This window comes from Zalophus californianus, chromosome 14 (assembly GCF_009762305.2).
Source record: "Zalophus californianus isolate mZalCal1 chromosome 14, mZalCal1.pri.v2, whole genome shotgun sequence".
Taxonomy (NCBI): domain Eukaryota; kingdom Metazoa; phylum Chordata; class Mammalia; order Carnivora; family Otariidae; genus Zalophus; species Zalophus californianus.
The window spans coordinates 40,495,875-40,512,200 of NC_045608.1; the positions used below are offsets into that span (position 1 = coordinate 40,495,875).

At 41.3% G+C, this 16,326-nt stretch overlaps 2 protein-coding genes across 12 annotated transcripts in view; one reads left to right on the plus strand and one right to left on the minus strand.

Moving 5' to 3' along the window:
- The window catches only part of DLGAP1 (DLG associated protein 1), a 932,188-nt gene that overhangs the window by 811,855 nt on the left and 104,007 nt on the right, over window positions 1–16,326 (plus strand). For 7 of the 11 annotated variants that reach the window (XM_027575621.2, XM_027575617.2, XM_027575618.2 and 4 more), the window contains one exon: window positions 6,296–6,325. The exons of the other annotated variants lie outside the window; for them this stretch is intronic. In XM_027575621.2, the coding sequence (XP_027431422.1) occupies window positions 6,296–6,325 (30 nt within the window). The remainder of the gene's footprint in view (window positions 1–6,295; window positions 6,326–16,326) is intronic. 11 annotated transcript variants of the gene reach the window in all.
- LOC118356250 (40S ribosomal protein S24-like) lies at window positions 5,251–5,789 on the minus strand. Its single transcript, XM_035723894.1, has one exon. The coding sequence runs from the start codon at window positions 5,641–5,643 to the stop codon at window positions 5,251–5,253; it is 393 nt and encodes a 130-aa protein (XP_035579787.1). The 5' UTR covers window positions 5,644–5,789.

Genomic DNA, 16,326 nt, shown 5'->3' on the forward strand with positions numbered 1-16,326 from the left:
AGCTCTATATCTCCTCTAGATTTTGCTTTAAAACTGAACAGTCCCTTTTTTTAACACACCTTTATCTGTACTTTATTATATGCAACTGTTTAAAAAAACTGGCACTCTACATGTTCTTCCTGGAAAGCTTATTAAAAATTTGTAAACTCATTAGGTATATGAGTTTATATATATCTAAATACATAATTTATATTAGGTATATTTTCTGTTTTTCCATGTTACTACAGGTCATAATGTTGCCAAATTTCCCACCACTACATTGGATGACTTGACTTTCCTTCCAGGCTCCAAGCATAGCCTTTTTCCTGTCCCCTCAGCCTCCACCAACAGTTTCCCCAGGGTCTCCTAGCTCCTTCCCTCAGCTTATATTGTTTGTCAGAATATCTACACATGGCCTCCATCAGAGTAGTCTCAGGACTTGTAACGTGGTGTCTCAGGGTTCTCAGAGGGAGTAATCCAAGAGACAGGAAGAGGCTGCCAGGTTCATGGGCCTGGGCATAGACACTGGGAGAGCATCATTTCCACTTTGTTTTGAAGATCATAGCAGTCACAGAGTTTGCCTGAATTCAAGAAGTGGGACACAACCTCCATCTCTTTGTGGGAGGTAAACGGAAGAATTTGTGGGCATTTTTATTCTGCCACAAGTGACATCATGAAGGGCTGTGCAAGTCCTATTAAGGCTTTTGATCTTGGTCTTAAGAATAATGAAAAGCCATTTAAGAATTTTAAAAGTTAGAGGGATATGACATAATTGGGCTTGCCTTTTGGAAAGACCACTCCAGCTGTAGTATGAGAATGCATTGGAAGGAGGACATAAAAAATTGAATGGTCCTTTGTTAGTTCCTCTTTCTCAATCCATATCATATTATACAGATTCGTGTGAGCATTGCAGTAGAGATAAAAGAACTGCAGATTCTTGAGATATTTGGATATAAAATCAATTAGCTGATATTTCCTGAAGTCCATTTACAGCATAACCTTGTCTCCAGCTAGTTAATAAAATTACTTCTTGGGAATCTTTTTAACAGTATAATCCTGAAACCTAAATATTACTGTAACTTATGTATATTTACTCCACACGGCAATGTTCACTAACCTCCATAAAGACCAGCCTCCGAGTAAAATAGACAGTGGTCAATATAATGAAATCTGAGGATTCCGCCCAATAGTATCCACAATTAAGACAACATGTTTGAATTACATTTGCAGGGATTGATAAAATTCTCTTTTTAGGATGTCGGGAAACACTTGGGAATGATCACTTATTCATTAGATAAATATTTGAGTATTTTCTCTACACCAGGGACAATTCTAGCCAAGGGAGCTATAGCAGCAAGCAAGACAAACCAGGTCTCTGCTCTCATTCTGCTTACATGTTAATGAGGCAGACAGATATAAACAAGGAACCAAGTGATAAATCAGTGACATAATCCCAAGTAGTGATAACTGCTATAAAAGAAATGAATAAGAGAGAGGGTCTACAGAGTTCTTACTGGGTCTGCTCTAAATACAGCAATCAAGGAAGTGCTCTCTGAGGAAGTGACATTTGAAGTAAAATCTGAATGAAGAAAAAGGGCTAGGTGTAGGAAGATCTAGCAGGTCAGGGGAAAGCTCTCAAGCCAGAGGGAGCAGCAAGGGGCACCCCAGGGGCAGAAAGGAATTAGCATTGCAGGGCACCCAGAGAAGACCAAAGTGGCCAACGCATCTTGAAAAAGGGAGAAAGTAACATAACAAAATCAGCAGGAATATATGACATAGGGCCTTGACAGCTAGGGTTAAAAATTTTATTACTAATTCAACAACAGTGAGATGTCACTGGAAGATTTGAGTGAGCCCTGGTCATTCACACTTGAGCATGGATTATTTTAACTTGACTCTCTCAAAATTATTTTAGATCATCCGAAATTAATAATTAGGTGAGAAATTAGGCAGGAAAGAAGGTGGAATAACTTTGGAATTGGAGAACTGTTGCAGAACGCATACCCGTGTAGTGATTTGCTCTGGAAGACAACACACGGTCTGCATGAATCACCCACAAGATTAGGAATTTTGCTACACTAAAGATACCAAGTTGAGGGAAGAACAGTTAGCTTTCTTCTCCTTTTCTCTCTTTTTTTAAAGTTTTTTTTTCAAACATTTGCCGACGATGAAACTTGAAAGGGGGCTGCTGGGAGGAGTAGAATCCATTGTGTGTGTTTATGCATATATGTATGTGTTACGGCTTACCCTGAGTACCCGGTCAGCCACTCACCAGATAACATCTACCGTGTGTCCCGGAAGTCAACAGTGCTACGTGTAGCTTTTCAGCATCAACATCAACCATTTCTTAAATATTCAAATTTTTAAAAATATTCATATTTTAAAATAAAATATTGTTTTCCCCTCATTCTACAATTTTTGTATAATATTAAAAGTAGCTATCTAGGGGCGCCTGGGTGGCTCAGTCATTAAGCGTCTGCCTTCGGCTCAGGTCATGATCCCAGGACCCTGGGATCAAGCTCCGCATCGGGCTCCCTGCTCCGCGGGAAGCCTGCTTCTCCCTCTCCCACTCCCCCTGCTTGTGTTCCCTCCCTCGCTGTGTCTCTCTCTGTCAAATAAATAAAATCTTAAAAAAAAAAAAAGTAGCTATCTAATTAGATTTGGCTAATTCTATATTTTCACTACAACATAGTTACTTTGCAGTATCTTTATAAAGGCCTGTTTTACTCTAAGAAAAAGCCTGGTTTGGGATTTAAAAAAAAAAAGTCTATATGGAGTTGATGAATCACTAATGTTTTTATTAATATAATGTTAATAATTAGAGCTCTAAAATCAGACTATTTGTTTTTTAACTTACCTTTTTGCCCTTATTCAATAAATGTATTACTGGGCTCTGGTCCACCACCGCCCACAAATCCCATAAAAATTTGTTTAGATTTTCTTGCTTTACCAGCATAAAGCCTGATCAGAGCACCTCGATTAGAGCACACTGTTGTCCTTTTATCTGAATGGCCATTGCTGACACCATGGTTATACACAAAAATAAATATGGCTGAAAAAAAATCAATATCATGACCTGATTTCCTGTATAAGAATTCTACAGTTTAAAAAAAAAGACAAGATCGTTGCTTAATAAGCCAGTGACTCATCCCTCTTGGCATAAGTGGACTTGGCAAGTCCATTTAGGTTATGTTCGTGGTTGATTGTCAGTGACTGTTATTTCCCAGATGATCTGTGGATAGTATATTTTTACGTATGACAGTTTTAAAAGGTTTTGAAAGTACTGGGAAAATAATAGCAAATGCTAAGCTTACTTACGTGTGCCTCGTTCAGTTAAACTACAACCCCCTTTATGAATAGCTCAGAAAGTATTCTGAAGATCAAGATTTTCTTCTCTGGGCCTAAGTGGAAAGAAACATCACTGATGACAACATTATGCTAGCCCTGATTCATACCAACTTGCAAGAGCGAACTCTTATATTTTGAGGTGTTTTGTGAGCCCATTATCAAACACAGCCATTATTATAAAAGATATAAACTTCTAATTAAATAATTATATTAAAAACAAAGGTAATAAATACTTAAAACTCTATCCTTCCTCATCATTTGACTACAGTTTACTTTCCATACTCTTGAGGTTGTTTACAACAACTGTACTTGCATGGTCAAAATACTACCAAATGGTATTGCTCCTTGCCCATCTCTTTTCAACTCCACATTCGCGACATCAGCCTGGTAGCTTGAAATAGGCCATGGTGGAAGTATTTACCTAGTGTTAAAGTTGAAAGCATTTTAATTTAATGAAAATAATTTATATGACAGTGTGGAAAATGGTTCAACAGTAAACCACAGAAGAGATGTAATGATAATAAATTTATTGGGGAAAGAGCCGATTGGGATGAAACTCAATGCGTGATTTTGTCAAATCATGATTGACTAGCTAGCTATGAATACAAGAGTTGGACCAAACTCAACAAAAGCATTCTGTGTGAATCAATTGACTATATGGAACTTGAAATAAAGAGCATTGTGTATTTTATTATTTTTAGATTTTTTTATACCAGTAAAAATCATGATAAACACACCTACATTTTTATGCATACTTTTTGCCCTGAAGAGTCCCTTGTTAAACATTAGCCAGACATTACTGGTTCTACAGGAAAGATGAAATTTGATAGGTAACTTAAAAGCAGCTGTTTTTTTTATTTATTTATTTATTTATTTTTAAAGATTTTATTTATTTATTTGAGAGAGAGAGAATGAGAGATAGAGAGCATGAGAGGGAAGAGGGTCAGAGGGAGAAGCAGACTCCCTGCCGAGCAGGGAGCCCGATGCGGGACTCGATCCCGGGACTCCAGGATCATGACCCGAGCCGAAGGCAGTCGCCTAACCAACTGAGCCACCCAGGCGCCCAAAGCAGCTGTTTGAGAAAGTTGTAGTGGAGAGCAAGTTTGTCTCTTTGTTAACAGTCTGTTAAAAGCAGTGTTCACACTCATACCAATTTGGCTTATCAATTTTGTTTTTTTTTTTTTAAAGATTTTATTTATTTATTTGAGAGAGAGAATGAGATAGAGCATGAGAGAGGGGAGGGTCAGAGAGAGAAGCAGACTCACTGCTGAGCAGGGAGCCCGATGCGGGACTCGATCCCGGGACTCCAGGATCATGACCTGAGCCGAAGGCAGTCTCTTAACCAACTGAGCCACCCAGGCGCCCTGGCTTATCAATTTTGAAAAGGGTTTTGTTTCCATTTTTAATTTGAAACTCCTCTGATTGGAAAGAGAACCAGAATGTCAACCACATGAAACTGTAAATAGACACTTTTGCTCAGCCTAAAGTATCATGGCTCTCACATAGGGTTTGGGGAATATTATTTATTTATAACTATGACCTACCAAAAAAATGATTTTTTAACCAAATCACTGGACCCAGTCTAATTTATCTCAGCTGAGTATTTTCACCTTTTTTTTTTTTAAGATTTTATTTATTTGAGAGAGAGAGAGCACATGAGAAGGGGGGAGGGTCAGAGGGAGAAGCAGACTCCCTGCCAAGCAGGGAGCCCAATGCAGGACTTGATCCCAGAACTCCAGGATCATGACCTGAGCCGAAGGCAGTCGCTTAACCAACTGAGCCACCCAGGTGCCCAAGTATTTTCACCTTTTTTTTTTTATATTAACATTCTTAGTTTATTGATCCTCTCATGAAAAATCTGCACAACCACCACAGATAAAGCCACTGCAGCATCTTTACTCCTTCTGTTGTCCAATCTCCAGCTCACTTTTTGCCAGCACCAACGTTGGCTTTTGCAGTCCCCCTGACTTTCTTCATTCTGTTCTTACGTTCCTTTCGCTGTTTTCCTGATGTCTTTTTCTTCTCATACAGGCCATGTCTTGCAAGTCTGTGTTTGGGTTCATTTTTCTTTGCATAATCCAAAGAATCATAAATCATGCCAAAGCCGGTTGTCTTGCCACCACCAAAATGGGTTCTGAATCCAAACACAAATATGACATCTGGTGTGGTCTTGTACATTTTGGCTAGTTTATCCCGAATTTCTGTCTTGGGTACCGTTGCCTTTCCAGGGTGAAGAACATCAATGACCATCTGTTTCTGCTGAAGTAGTCGGTTAGTCATGAACTTCCTGGTCCAGATAGTTACTGTGTCGTTCATGATGGTGACGAGGCTTCCCAAGTATTTTCACCTTTAAATGCACCACAAGGGCACATGAATATCCAGTCAAGAATAATGTCTACTTGCTTCATGAACAATTTGACACACTCGGGGAGCCCTTTCACTGACCTGCAGGGAGCGGGATTGCTGAACACATCCAACCAGTAAATGGCCTGTGGCCCAACCACCTCAGAGAAGGAAGTTGCCAGATCCCACCATGGTTTTTAACCACCTGTTACATATTTCGACAGAAACCCTGCCCCGACATGTATCAAATGATCTCTGTACATAGCAGTAATAGAAAGTACTAGACACTGGTGTCCTGTTGTGTGAAGTTTCATCAATTCATTATCCAGTATGATTTATTTACAGAAATAGTCATTCAGACGGACTTGGCTGTTGTTTTATCCAAAAACATGTCGGATCCCTTAATCTGCAAAAAACTCCCCCAAATGGTTTGAGTAGGGGAAATGAAGACACCATTTAGTCTAATCATGGACTGAAAATTACTTTGTTCTCAAAGTTGTTTGTTTAGTTAAATCCCCAAAATGCCAGCAAAAACTCTAGATCGGAAGCATGTGTGTGTTTTGAGAAGACCAGAAGAGGTCATTTGGGTCCATTATATAACTGCCACTTTTTGTTTTTATTCAAGGTGTCATAAAACTGAGTTCTGCAGTTGAAGGTACGTTCTCACCACCACGAAACCAATACTGTTTTGCTTGAAGGTTGCCTCGCGTGGCTTTGTAGGCAGAAAGCATCTGTGGCAGCGGTGTGTGGTGCCTGTTCTAATCGCCTGCTGTCAGCCTTCTGTCTGTGTCTCTCCTTGTTCTGGTCATTTTATGCCATTAGTCTCTCAGGCCTCCACAAGTGGCATGAACACTGACCCAAGAGGGCGCCTTTAGGAGAGCGAACGTGTCTGGTTCTGTTCCCTGGTGTGATTGCCTCCGATCCAGGGCTCTTTACAGATCCCCTTGCTCTCCAGCAGCCTTATTTGAGGCTGAACATGGAGTCTTGCCAAGAAACTTGCCCCCCATTCTCTCAGCAGGGCCTTCTCTCTACAGTGTTCTGGTCCCTCATCCCAACATAGCCAACGTGCTTGCCCAAGGAGGTGGCGCGGTTGCTGTTCAAGCTCCCTGACGAGAACACTAAGTGGCGAAGGCATTGACAAAGCCTCAGATACAGCTTTTTCTCGGGCAGTGCGATCCACCAGCCCCAGGAGGCATTGGGAGGACCAGCTTCCTTCAGTGGAATCTTTGCATCTCCCATATCTAGCGAGCGGCAATCCCCTTAAGTCGTGCATCTGGGAAGCTAAGAACAGGGGGAAGGGGGTCCAAGGAAAGAGGACTGGTGTGGGAGAGGACAGCAGGGTTTTGCTAACCCCCAAGAATGTTAAAAATAGCCCGTCGTCTGAAATGATTGGTTATTGGTATAAAATTGATCTCCTTATCCTCGTAGAAGCACACAATCCGCAAGTAGCAAATGTGTCATTTTCCCTTCTTGTGAGTTTCTGTGTTTGCTTTGGGTGTGTGTGTTCTCATTTATCGGGAGTCTGTCAGTCATGCTTCAGAGGTTCCTTCACCCCTACTTAATCAGGGGAGGCTCCTTGGAAGAGGTGGTGGGCTTTCAGGTGAGTCTTCACATTTAAGGGGAGCTGTGGCTTGATGAATGGGCAATGCATGGAGGTGGGAAGTGGAAAAATGCCAGGGGGTAGGAGTGGTGAGACCATCTGCTTAATTCAAGCAAAGGGATTGGATGGGCTGGGGTTTGAAGACTGGGAGATGAGGGAGGAGCACAGTCACATACCCACGGGACTGGCAGACCCAAAATGGGGAACTCTGTGCCTTAGGTAGATATAGTACCTTCACATTTTACAAAACAAAGTTGAAAAGGCTGTATTTCTGACAGTCACAGTGGAAAGGATGCCGCTCTTCTCAAGTAAGCAAAGGACCAGGAGAAGGTGCAGGCAGTGGTGTTGCCAGGTTGAGAAAGGGGCAAAATGATGTCACACTAAGGGCAAGGGAGGGTACTGTGTGAGTTCCAGGCCTCCGTGAGGCCAAAGCAGGAGTCGAGTTTCCTCGGCATGGGAACATGCAGTCTTACTGAGAGACTATCCAAACCTCTCCCGGCCTAACAAAACAGAAACACAGCAACAAAATGAAGCAGGTCCCTAGAATGGCCTTGTCTGCAGAAACTCCCTGTGGCAAGGGAGCCGCTGAGTTTCAGTTAATTATCTGTAGAATTCCAGATAACAGTTGGTCCACCCTGGGCTGTTTTGATGTTTTATCAAGGAATGGCTTTGAAGTCCGAGCTTTACGTTGCCTGTTTGGCTTAAGCACCCTATTCCACTTGCAACAAAAGGATGGAAAGACAAAATAAATGTTTTAAAAAGCCAGGAAGCCATGAGAACTTTAGATAACTTAAAAACTCTTGTTCTGCTGGAACTATTATTCCGTTCATCATTTTGCTAGTAACTCCTGTCACTACTGGGTAGCATAGCCTAGCTGAACCCCCCAAACAGGTTTGTGTTGTCCAGAGAATGATGAGAGGCAGGAAAAACAAGGCAAACAGCAGAATGACTACTTGGGGCTTTTTCAGCAACCTCCTTATCTCTTGGCTTCCTCTGAGCCCCTGGGGCTCACGGGAAGTGCGCTGGGGCAGCTGTGGGTATCAGAGGTCGGGCCCACTTCGACTGCTGCTTGAGCATCTTTGGGGCAGCTTCTTGGCTGAGGGCTGTGGAAGCTGGAAGGCTTGGGAGCATGCTCTGTTGTAACTGTGTTAGAACACGTGTGCTCAGGGGGCTGTCTGGAGTGCAGTGTTGGGTGGGGGATGTGTGTGCGTGTGTTCAACGCATGCATTCTTGGTGCATCTGGAATGTGAGATTTTTGACCAGCATGCTTAGTGGAATGCGTGTGAGACTATCTCTTGGTTCGAAATCAAACCTCAGACAGTAGTCCTTATGAATGCTTAGCTGATTACTCTACTTGCTATTTTCCATCTGTGGTATGAACTTAAGGCAGCTTCCTCCAGCTAATCATGTCAAGGAGTATATAAATCAGTGGAGGGGATCCATGCCCAAAATGAAACCTACCTTTTCTTTAGGAATGACTTTGTTTTGGGATTATTGTAGAACTCTAAAAATAGCAATTAATTATTTTAGGAAGCTTGTCTTTTCTTTTTAAGGAAAAACAATTCTCAAAGCTGTAAGAGAAAAATCAACAAAGATTCCCTGTGCTACTTCCCACCAAGTGTTTTTGTCATGCAACTTTCTTCTTTCTTTCTCTGACGCAGGGGTGCCCCCTTCAGCATTTTGCAGCTTCACGTAAGCTTTTTAAATCAGCAGAAAGAAAAAAGCTATTTATATCGCATTAATGGTAAGGTTAAAAGTCAAATGTCCTTTCACGTTTTAAAGACTGAAAGTTATGCTTAAACAGTAGCACACATCAATGCTGTCGTGATTTTGCAATGAAGAAAAATATTTGACCAGAAAAAAACTTAACTTTGAAAGAAATAGTTGCAGAGTTTTATCGATAACACCGATGAATTCCCGATTCTAATTTTTGATTGATAATCCCACTGGGAGAAAATCAGGGTAAGATAAAAAAAATCCAGAAGCAAACTAGGAGAAAGGGGAGGTGGGAGGTGTTTGGGGCATGGTAATGGGAGAACTTTTTCATCCAATGGGGGCAAAACCGTTCTGTACCACGAATTCCGTGATAGAATCTTCTACATATTCCTCTTAGAAGGGATTTTCCCTCTTGAAATTGAAGCAGGGAAAAGGCAGGAAGCCGGGCACATATTTCCACAAATAGGACCAGCACACCACCTCATCAAGGAGAAACGAGAACGCAGGTCACAAAGAGCTGAGTCATGCCTGAGTGAGGCCTGCCCTGACATTCTATAGGCAGCTCCTTCTTTCCAGGGAGTAAGGGTCCAGCCCCAGCCAGCAGACGCGCGGTGTGTTCAGACATGCGGCAAGGGGAGCACTCAGGAGGAGGCATCCAGCCTGCAGGGACAAGATGAGACAGCAGAGGCTGATGACAGGCCCTGGTGACTGATAACCAGGGTGTGTTCTGCGAGGAGAACTTGCCTCAAAAGTGATTTGTTTAGACCACATAGGTAGGTGAGAATCCAAAATACCAAAATGGCATCAAATTCTTTTGAAAGCCTATACAAGGGAACGAAGTTTGGCTTTTTTGGAAAAGTTCCACATCTTCACAAATGGGAACAGATGAGCCACTATGAAAAAAATCTAACAGACAAGATGGTTCTCCAAGCCCTGGCCTGCGATCATCTCCTGTGTGGGCATGCTGTGGGGCTTCAGTTAGCGGTAGAAGTGAAAACTGTGTGAACAGTAAAATCTCCTATGTCTCCATGACCAGCTTCCACTTCATCAACAAAAGCTCCCCTGGCCATGTGGAGCTTTTGTTTTCCTTTTTTCTTCTTATCACTTCATTTTATTTAGATAGGTTTTAAGTATCTTACTTCTCCATGGTAATGGCTCATGAGTCACAATCCCCTTCAGGGCGGGGGGCCTTAGGACTTTTGTCACATTCGAGATGGTGCTTTCTACGGCCTCATAGCCTCTGACCCGGAAAATGAAATGACTCTTCAGGCATAGGAAGAAAATAAGTAAAAGCTTTAGTCAATCTTTGTTCCCATTTTCAAAATTCCTAATACCCACAGCTTAATGTCTGTATTGTAAATCTATAAAAATTGGAGCTGTGCTTCCGACACGAAGCTATGATCTGGCTTTACCTGCATGTTGAATAGTGAAATACTGTTTTCCATAGTATGACATGCAGTGTATCTCAAAATATCCCTGTCAGAGTTCATTTGGGCTGCTGCAATTTGGTGGCTTCCACAAGAGATTTCTTTCTCACCGTTGAGAGGGCTGGAAGTCCAAGATCAAGTCACCGGCAGATTTGGTGTCCGGTGCGGTCCCTCTGCTGCTGAGTTCTCACTGTGCCCTCACATGGTGGAAGTGGGGGAAGCTCTCTGGGATCCCTTTTATAAGCGCCCTAATCCCATTCATGAGGGCTCCACTTTGTCTTATTCACCTCCCAAAAGCCCCACTTCCTAATACCATCACCTTGGGGGTTAAGGTTTCAACATGTGAATTTGGGGGGACACAAATGTTCACACTATAACAACCCCAAATGAATTTAACATTTAAAATATATTCCAAATTTATTAATGTCACTTCCTCCCTAGCTGAATTTTGTTGTCATTGTGTCTATTTTTTGAGCAAAGCCCGTATGCTCAGTTGTCAAGTTAGACGGGGGTAAATCCATTAACAAATAGATAGCTGATGGACCTATTTCTAGTAATAAATTTAGAATGAGGTCTCAACATTTTTACCGTGGGAAATCAAAACCAAACATCTTTTCAGACCTTTAAGTCAGACAGCTACAGGGATAGGGAAGGGCTGCCTGGGGGAAGGGGTTCCTCCTGGTTCCACCAGAATGAAAGGCAAAAAGCAGTGTGTCAGGAAGCTAAAAATGGAATATTGTAGAAACTGAAATCAATACTCAAGAGAGTTGTTTCTTTTTTTTTTTTTTTAAGATTTTATTTATTTACTTGACAGAGACAGAACGAGAGAGGGAGAGCACAAGCAGGGGGAGTGGGAGAGGGAGAAGCAGGCTTCCCGCTGAGCAGAGAGCCCAATGCGGGGCTCAATCCCAGCACCCTGAGACCATGACCTGAGCTGAAGGCAGATGCGTAACAACTGAGCCACCCAGGCAGCCCCAAGAGAGTTGTTTCTGCAAAGAAACCCAGACCTGCTTACAAGGCTAACTTGGAACCTGGATCACCCCACTGAGCAAACAAATGTTCTCCTCTCAAATGTATTTTGCTGAGACTTATCATACTTTGGGTGAAATTTTCCTATTACATAGCAATGTCTCTGGGCAGGATGAGCATTAAGTCGAGAATTTACCAAATAGCTTCCAAAAACTAGGCTCCTCCTGAAATGGCAAGGATGACTCAGTTTGACCCAGAAACTGGCAGAGGAGTCAGGGTGTGCCTAGTTTCCAGTCTTTCTTGGGGTTACCCTCACTTCAGATAGCATTAACCTTGAATAACCCCTGGCAGAGGTTCAGAGCTCTCTCACATTCATCCTTTTTTTTTTTTTTTAAGTTTTTCTTTCTCCTCTCCTCCAGCTACATTTCTTTTTCTGCCCTGTGGTAGAAAGTGAACAGGGTGCCCCCTCAGGCAATAGAAAGCCAACCACTAACTTGGATGAGTTTGGCCACTAACCACCATTTGCCTTGTTGTCCAATAAAATGGAGATCTCTATTTCTCAGGGCAGCTGTAAAGACCGAACAAGTAGGTGCTCAATAGGCTCTTGTTCTCTTCTTTACTTTTGCTCATTCTCTGCAGTCGTCCCAAGCCTTCCTACAGCACCCCCTCTTCCCAGTGCCCAAAGATCTCACAAACAAATAATCACTTCCACTAGGATTATACCGTAGCCTGTGGCTGAAAGTCAGTTTGATTTGGGGCAAAGCCACAGACAACCAACCAGCCTAAACCTTTGCTTTCCCACTTTGGGAGAACTTAGAGAGAAGCAGCTAGGAATAGGGTTCCCTGATTACCTCACCAGGAGTCATGACATCTCTGTGGAGAGGGGAGCAGCTCCCCGAGTGAGCAGTGCCAGGAGCCAACCCCAAACTGGGGATGTTCTCATCAGATAGGCTTGTCCCCTTACCTGCTCTTCTAGTCATGGGGGCTGGGAAGAAAGGAAAGGGTTTTCAGGCTGGTTCAACAGAGTGTTAAAGACTAATTTCATCAATATTAATATTTTCTTGGGTGCCCGGGTGGCTCAGTTGGTTAAGCGACTGCCTTCGGCTCAGGTCACGATCCTGGAGTCTCGGGATCGAGTCCCGCATCAGGCTCCCTGCTCAGCGGGGAGTCTGCTTCTCCCTCTGACCCTCCCCCCTCTCATGCTCTCTCTCTCTCAAATAAATAAATAAATAAAATCTTTAAAAAAATTAATATTTTCTTATGAAGTAGTTTATAAAGTCACAGTGTTCCTGAGTGTGCCATTTGTCAACACTGGAAGTTTTTGAATAAGGAGGACTAAAGTGATTACAACCACAGCTATCCAGAGAGTAGCCTTCTGTAGCCAAAAACTATTCTCTGCTGAAGAAGAAGCCTTGAGCACCTGGCAAGAAATTAGCATAACCCAGAAAACCACTTGCATCCAAAGCGCCATAACCTAACCTTCACCACCCTCTCTGGGGTAGGAAATAGAAATTTATAAATCAAAATCAAGCTGTAAAGGAAAATCTACCAATTTTAGACAATGGCTTTTCTTTCTCTTCTGTTTTTTAAGTGTGTAAGTTTCAATGTCTCTATGTCTGTTTTTATTACTTTTAGCAATCTACCAGAAGTTGTCAATGTAAACAAAGCTCCTCCTTTAAAAGAATACCTAAGTCTATTAAGCTATGTAAGAAGGCAGCTTTTAAGGACAGTGGTCTAATCATCAGTCTTTGAAGCCAACTCAATAGGGGTATCAGAGCCACTTCTAGGTACTACGATCCCGAATTTAGAAAACGGCTTTTACATTTTAAATCTACAATTATAGTCTGAACTTACTGTTCATTTTGGAGCATACCGTAATTCAGACAACTGCCAAAATCACTTGATGCTGGGGTTTGGAGTTTGACCTTGGAAATTACACCCTCTTAAGTTATCCATCACACCCATTAAAATTAACTGTAAAATCAACTTGAAGATGATCCCATGTATATTTGGTATTTAACTAAGATGTTTACATACCTAAATATTGCGCAGGTGTATATACAACAGCTCTGCTGAAGGCATGAATGCTTTAAGTTGAAAGAGCACGCGTACAACTTTTGTTTGGTTTCACTGACAAAAAAGCCGAAGCATTTTTACAATAATATGTCAGTGGAATGCAAAATCGGATGCCAGTCCCAACGCCTTACAGATCAGAAATGTTTTGGACATATGTATGGATGTTCAGGTGTTTCCTAGTTTTAACCAACACGTATGCTTAGGTGAACACAAGAAAGCTACCAGATATGGCTCTGTGGAATGGAGTGTTGGCTGAATATATGCCCATCAGGAAACAGAGGCTAGTTTAATTTCAAGTATTGATTTTATAGATGGCCTCCTCAAATATAAACTCCTAACACGAATTTGGAACACACTATTTTGGAAGAAAGTACAGGATAGTAAAAAAGACATTTCTAGTTTCAAACTCTGTAGCCATGACTTCTGGACTGTGCTATAATCAGAAGCAAAGTGACTGAGCCACACTGGCCTTATCTGTAAAATGGGGTAAGAGCTACTTAGCACTCCAGATGGTTAAAGGCTTAAATAAAATGAGATAATGTTGAAGTATAGTAAAGTGTTTGGCCTACAGACACGCAATATATTTTAGGTGTTTATTTACGTTGTTTGGTTTTTACTTTTATGACATTGGCTCAAAACTCCTAGAAGTTGAAGAGTGCCTGGCTGGCTCAGTTGGTGGAGCATGCGACTCGATCTCAGGGTTGTGAGTTCGAGCCCCACATTGGGTGTAGAGATTACTTAAAAATAAAAAATCCTCAAAAAAAAAAAACCCTCCTAGAGGTTGAACTGCTGGGTCAAAGGGTAAATGCATACATATTTGTTCTAGACATTGCCATATACCCCTCCACAGGAGCTGTGCCTTCTCACTTGACCGGCAATATATAATAATATATAAAATGCCTATCACCTGGGTATGCTTTTTAAGTCCTGGACAAAGAGCTAGACTATTGATAAGAAATGAAGGCAAGTAATAATACAAAGAGCTCACATTTGTTGAGCACTTTATAAACTTCATAGTTATAGCAAGCAAAGAGAACACATACATTATCTCATTAAAACTTCACAGTAACTCAGTAGGTATTTTTATTATCATCTGGTTTTAGAAAGGAAGAAACCGAGGCATGGAGAAGTTACTAACTCAAGGTCATAGAATTTTTCAAACCCAGGACTGAGTAACAATTGAACCCTTGAAGTCATCTGCCACACTACCCTCCTTTTCTACACGCCTGCATCTCTGGATAGGTTAAAAGTCATTTTATTTCAGTTTGTTATAAACTGTCCAAGAGATACCGCACACAGTGAAATCTCCAAGTTTATATATAGTACCAACGGCTTCCAGGCACAATTTCACAAGAGTCAATGAAAGAGCAGCTGGTTAGTTTTTGTAAATAATTACAGTGGAGCATATATAAGTGAACATAATCCAGAATATGTGTCTATCAGTGACAGGCATTGGTTTGGCTAGTCCTATTTAAGAAGGGGATCTAGAGGTTGATGGAGACTGCTCCCTGGAGACCCTGAACAGAAAGGATACCATGGCCTGGAGACAAGGTTTGAGTTTCACCTCCATACTTACCTACCTGCTTGCCTTAAGCAAATCAGTTCTCATCCTGCAGGGGAGTAATGAGGTGATATAGGAGCTTCATAGGCCCAGGAATCAGCTTCTTTTAGAAAATCCACCCTGTAGGGGTGACTGGCTGACTCAGTTGGTAGAGCATGTGACTCTTGATCTCAGGGTTATGAGTTCAAGCCCCACTCTGGGTGTGGAGCCTACTTAAAAAAATAATAAATAAATAAATAAATAATAAAACAAGGAGATTAATGGGGCACCTGGGTGGCACGGTTGGTTAAGCAGCCAACTCTTGGTTTTGGCTCAGGTCCTGATCTCTGGCTCGTGAGATGGAGCCCCATGTCAGGCTCCGTGCTCAGTGCAACCTGCCTAAGACTCTCTGCCCCTCCCCTGCCCCTCTGCAATAAATAAGAAAGTCCACCTGGCACATTTCAAAAATTTTACAACTATCCCCATTCCCATTAATGAGCTTTCTGTAAACATTCTGAAAGAGTTTTTATCTACAATTAAAATTACACATATAAAACTCAATTCATTTACAATTAGCTCTGATTCCTTGGCAACTGTACATATTTCAGAATTTCTCATAAAATGAAAAATACCTAATCCACAAAGTATGTATTTTCAAATGTAATGGTATTTTGTTACAATTAGTGATGCTAACATAATGGTAGGTTAGAACAGCATTTCATTAAATTTTTATTAATTTTGATTTTGCAGTTTTTATTCATGGTTTAGTGCCAGTCACTCTTTTTTCAAGACTCAAATATTTTATATCCTCTTGAAATTCTTACAAGGACCTAATAGGAATACCTATTCTATGACGTTATGGGATTCCTGTGGGATTAAGTGCACTCTCTCTGTCAAATACATAAATAATCCAAATAATAATAATAAAGAAAATCATCAAGAAGAGAAAATACATTTCTAGTATTGTACTATATTTATCCAAAAAATTCAGGTGTGGGGCACCTCACATGTGAGGTTAAGAATCCAACTCTTAATCTCATTTCAGGTCTTGATCTCGGGGTTGTGAGTTCAAGCCCCAGGTTGGGCTCCATGCTGGGCCTTGAGTCTGCTTTAAAAAAAAAAAAAAAAATCCACCTATAAGTGGGCCTGCACAGTTCAAACTCTTGTTGTTCAAGGGTCAACTATATATAATATACTGGTATATATATGTATATGTGTATATATATATATATATGTGCGTGTGTGTATATATATAATATACTATATATATATTTTATATATAATTTTTATATATCACATATAATTTTATATATAATATATAAGGTGTA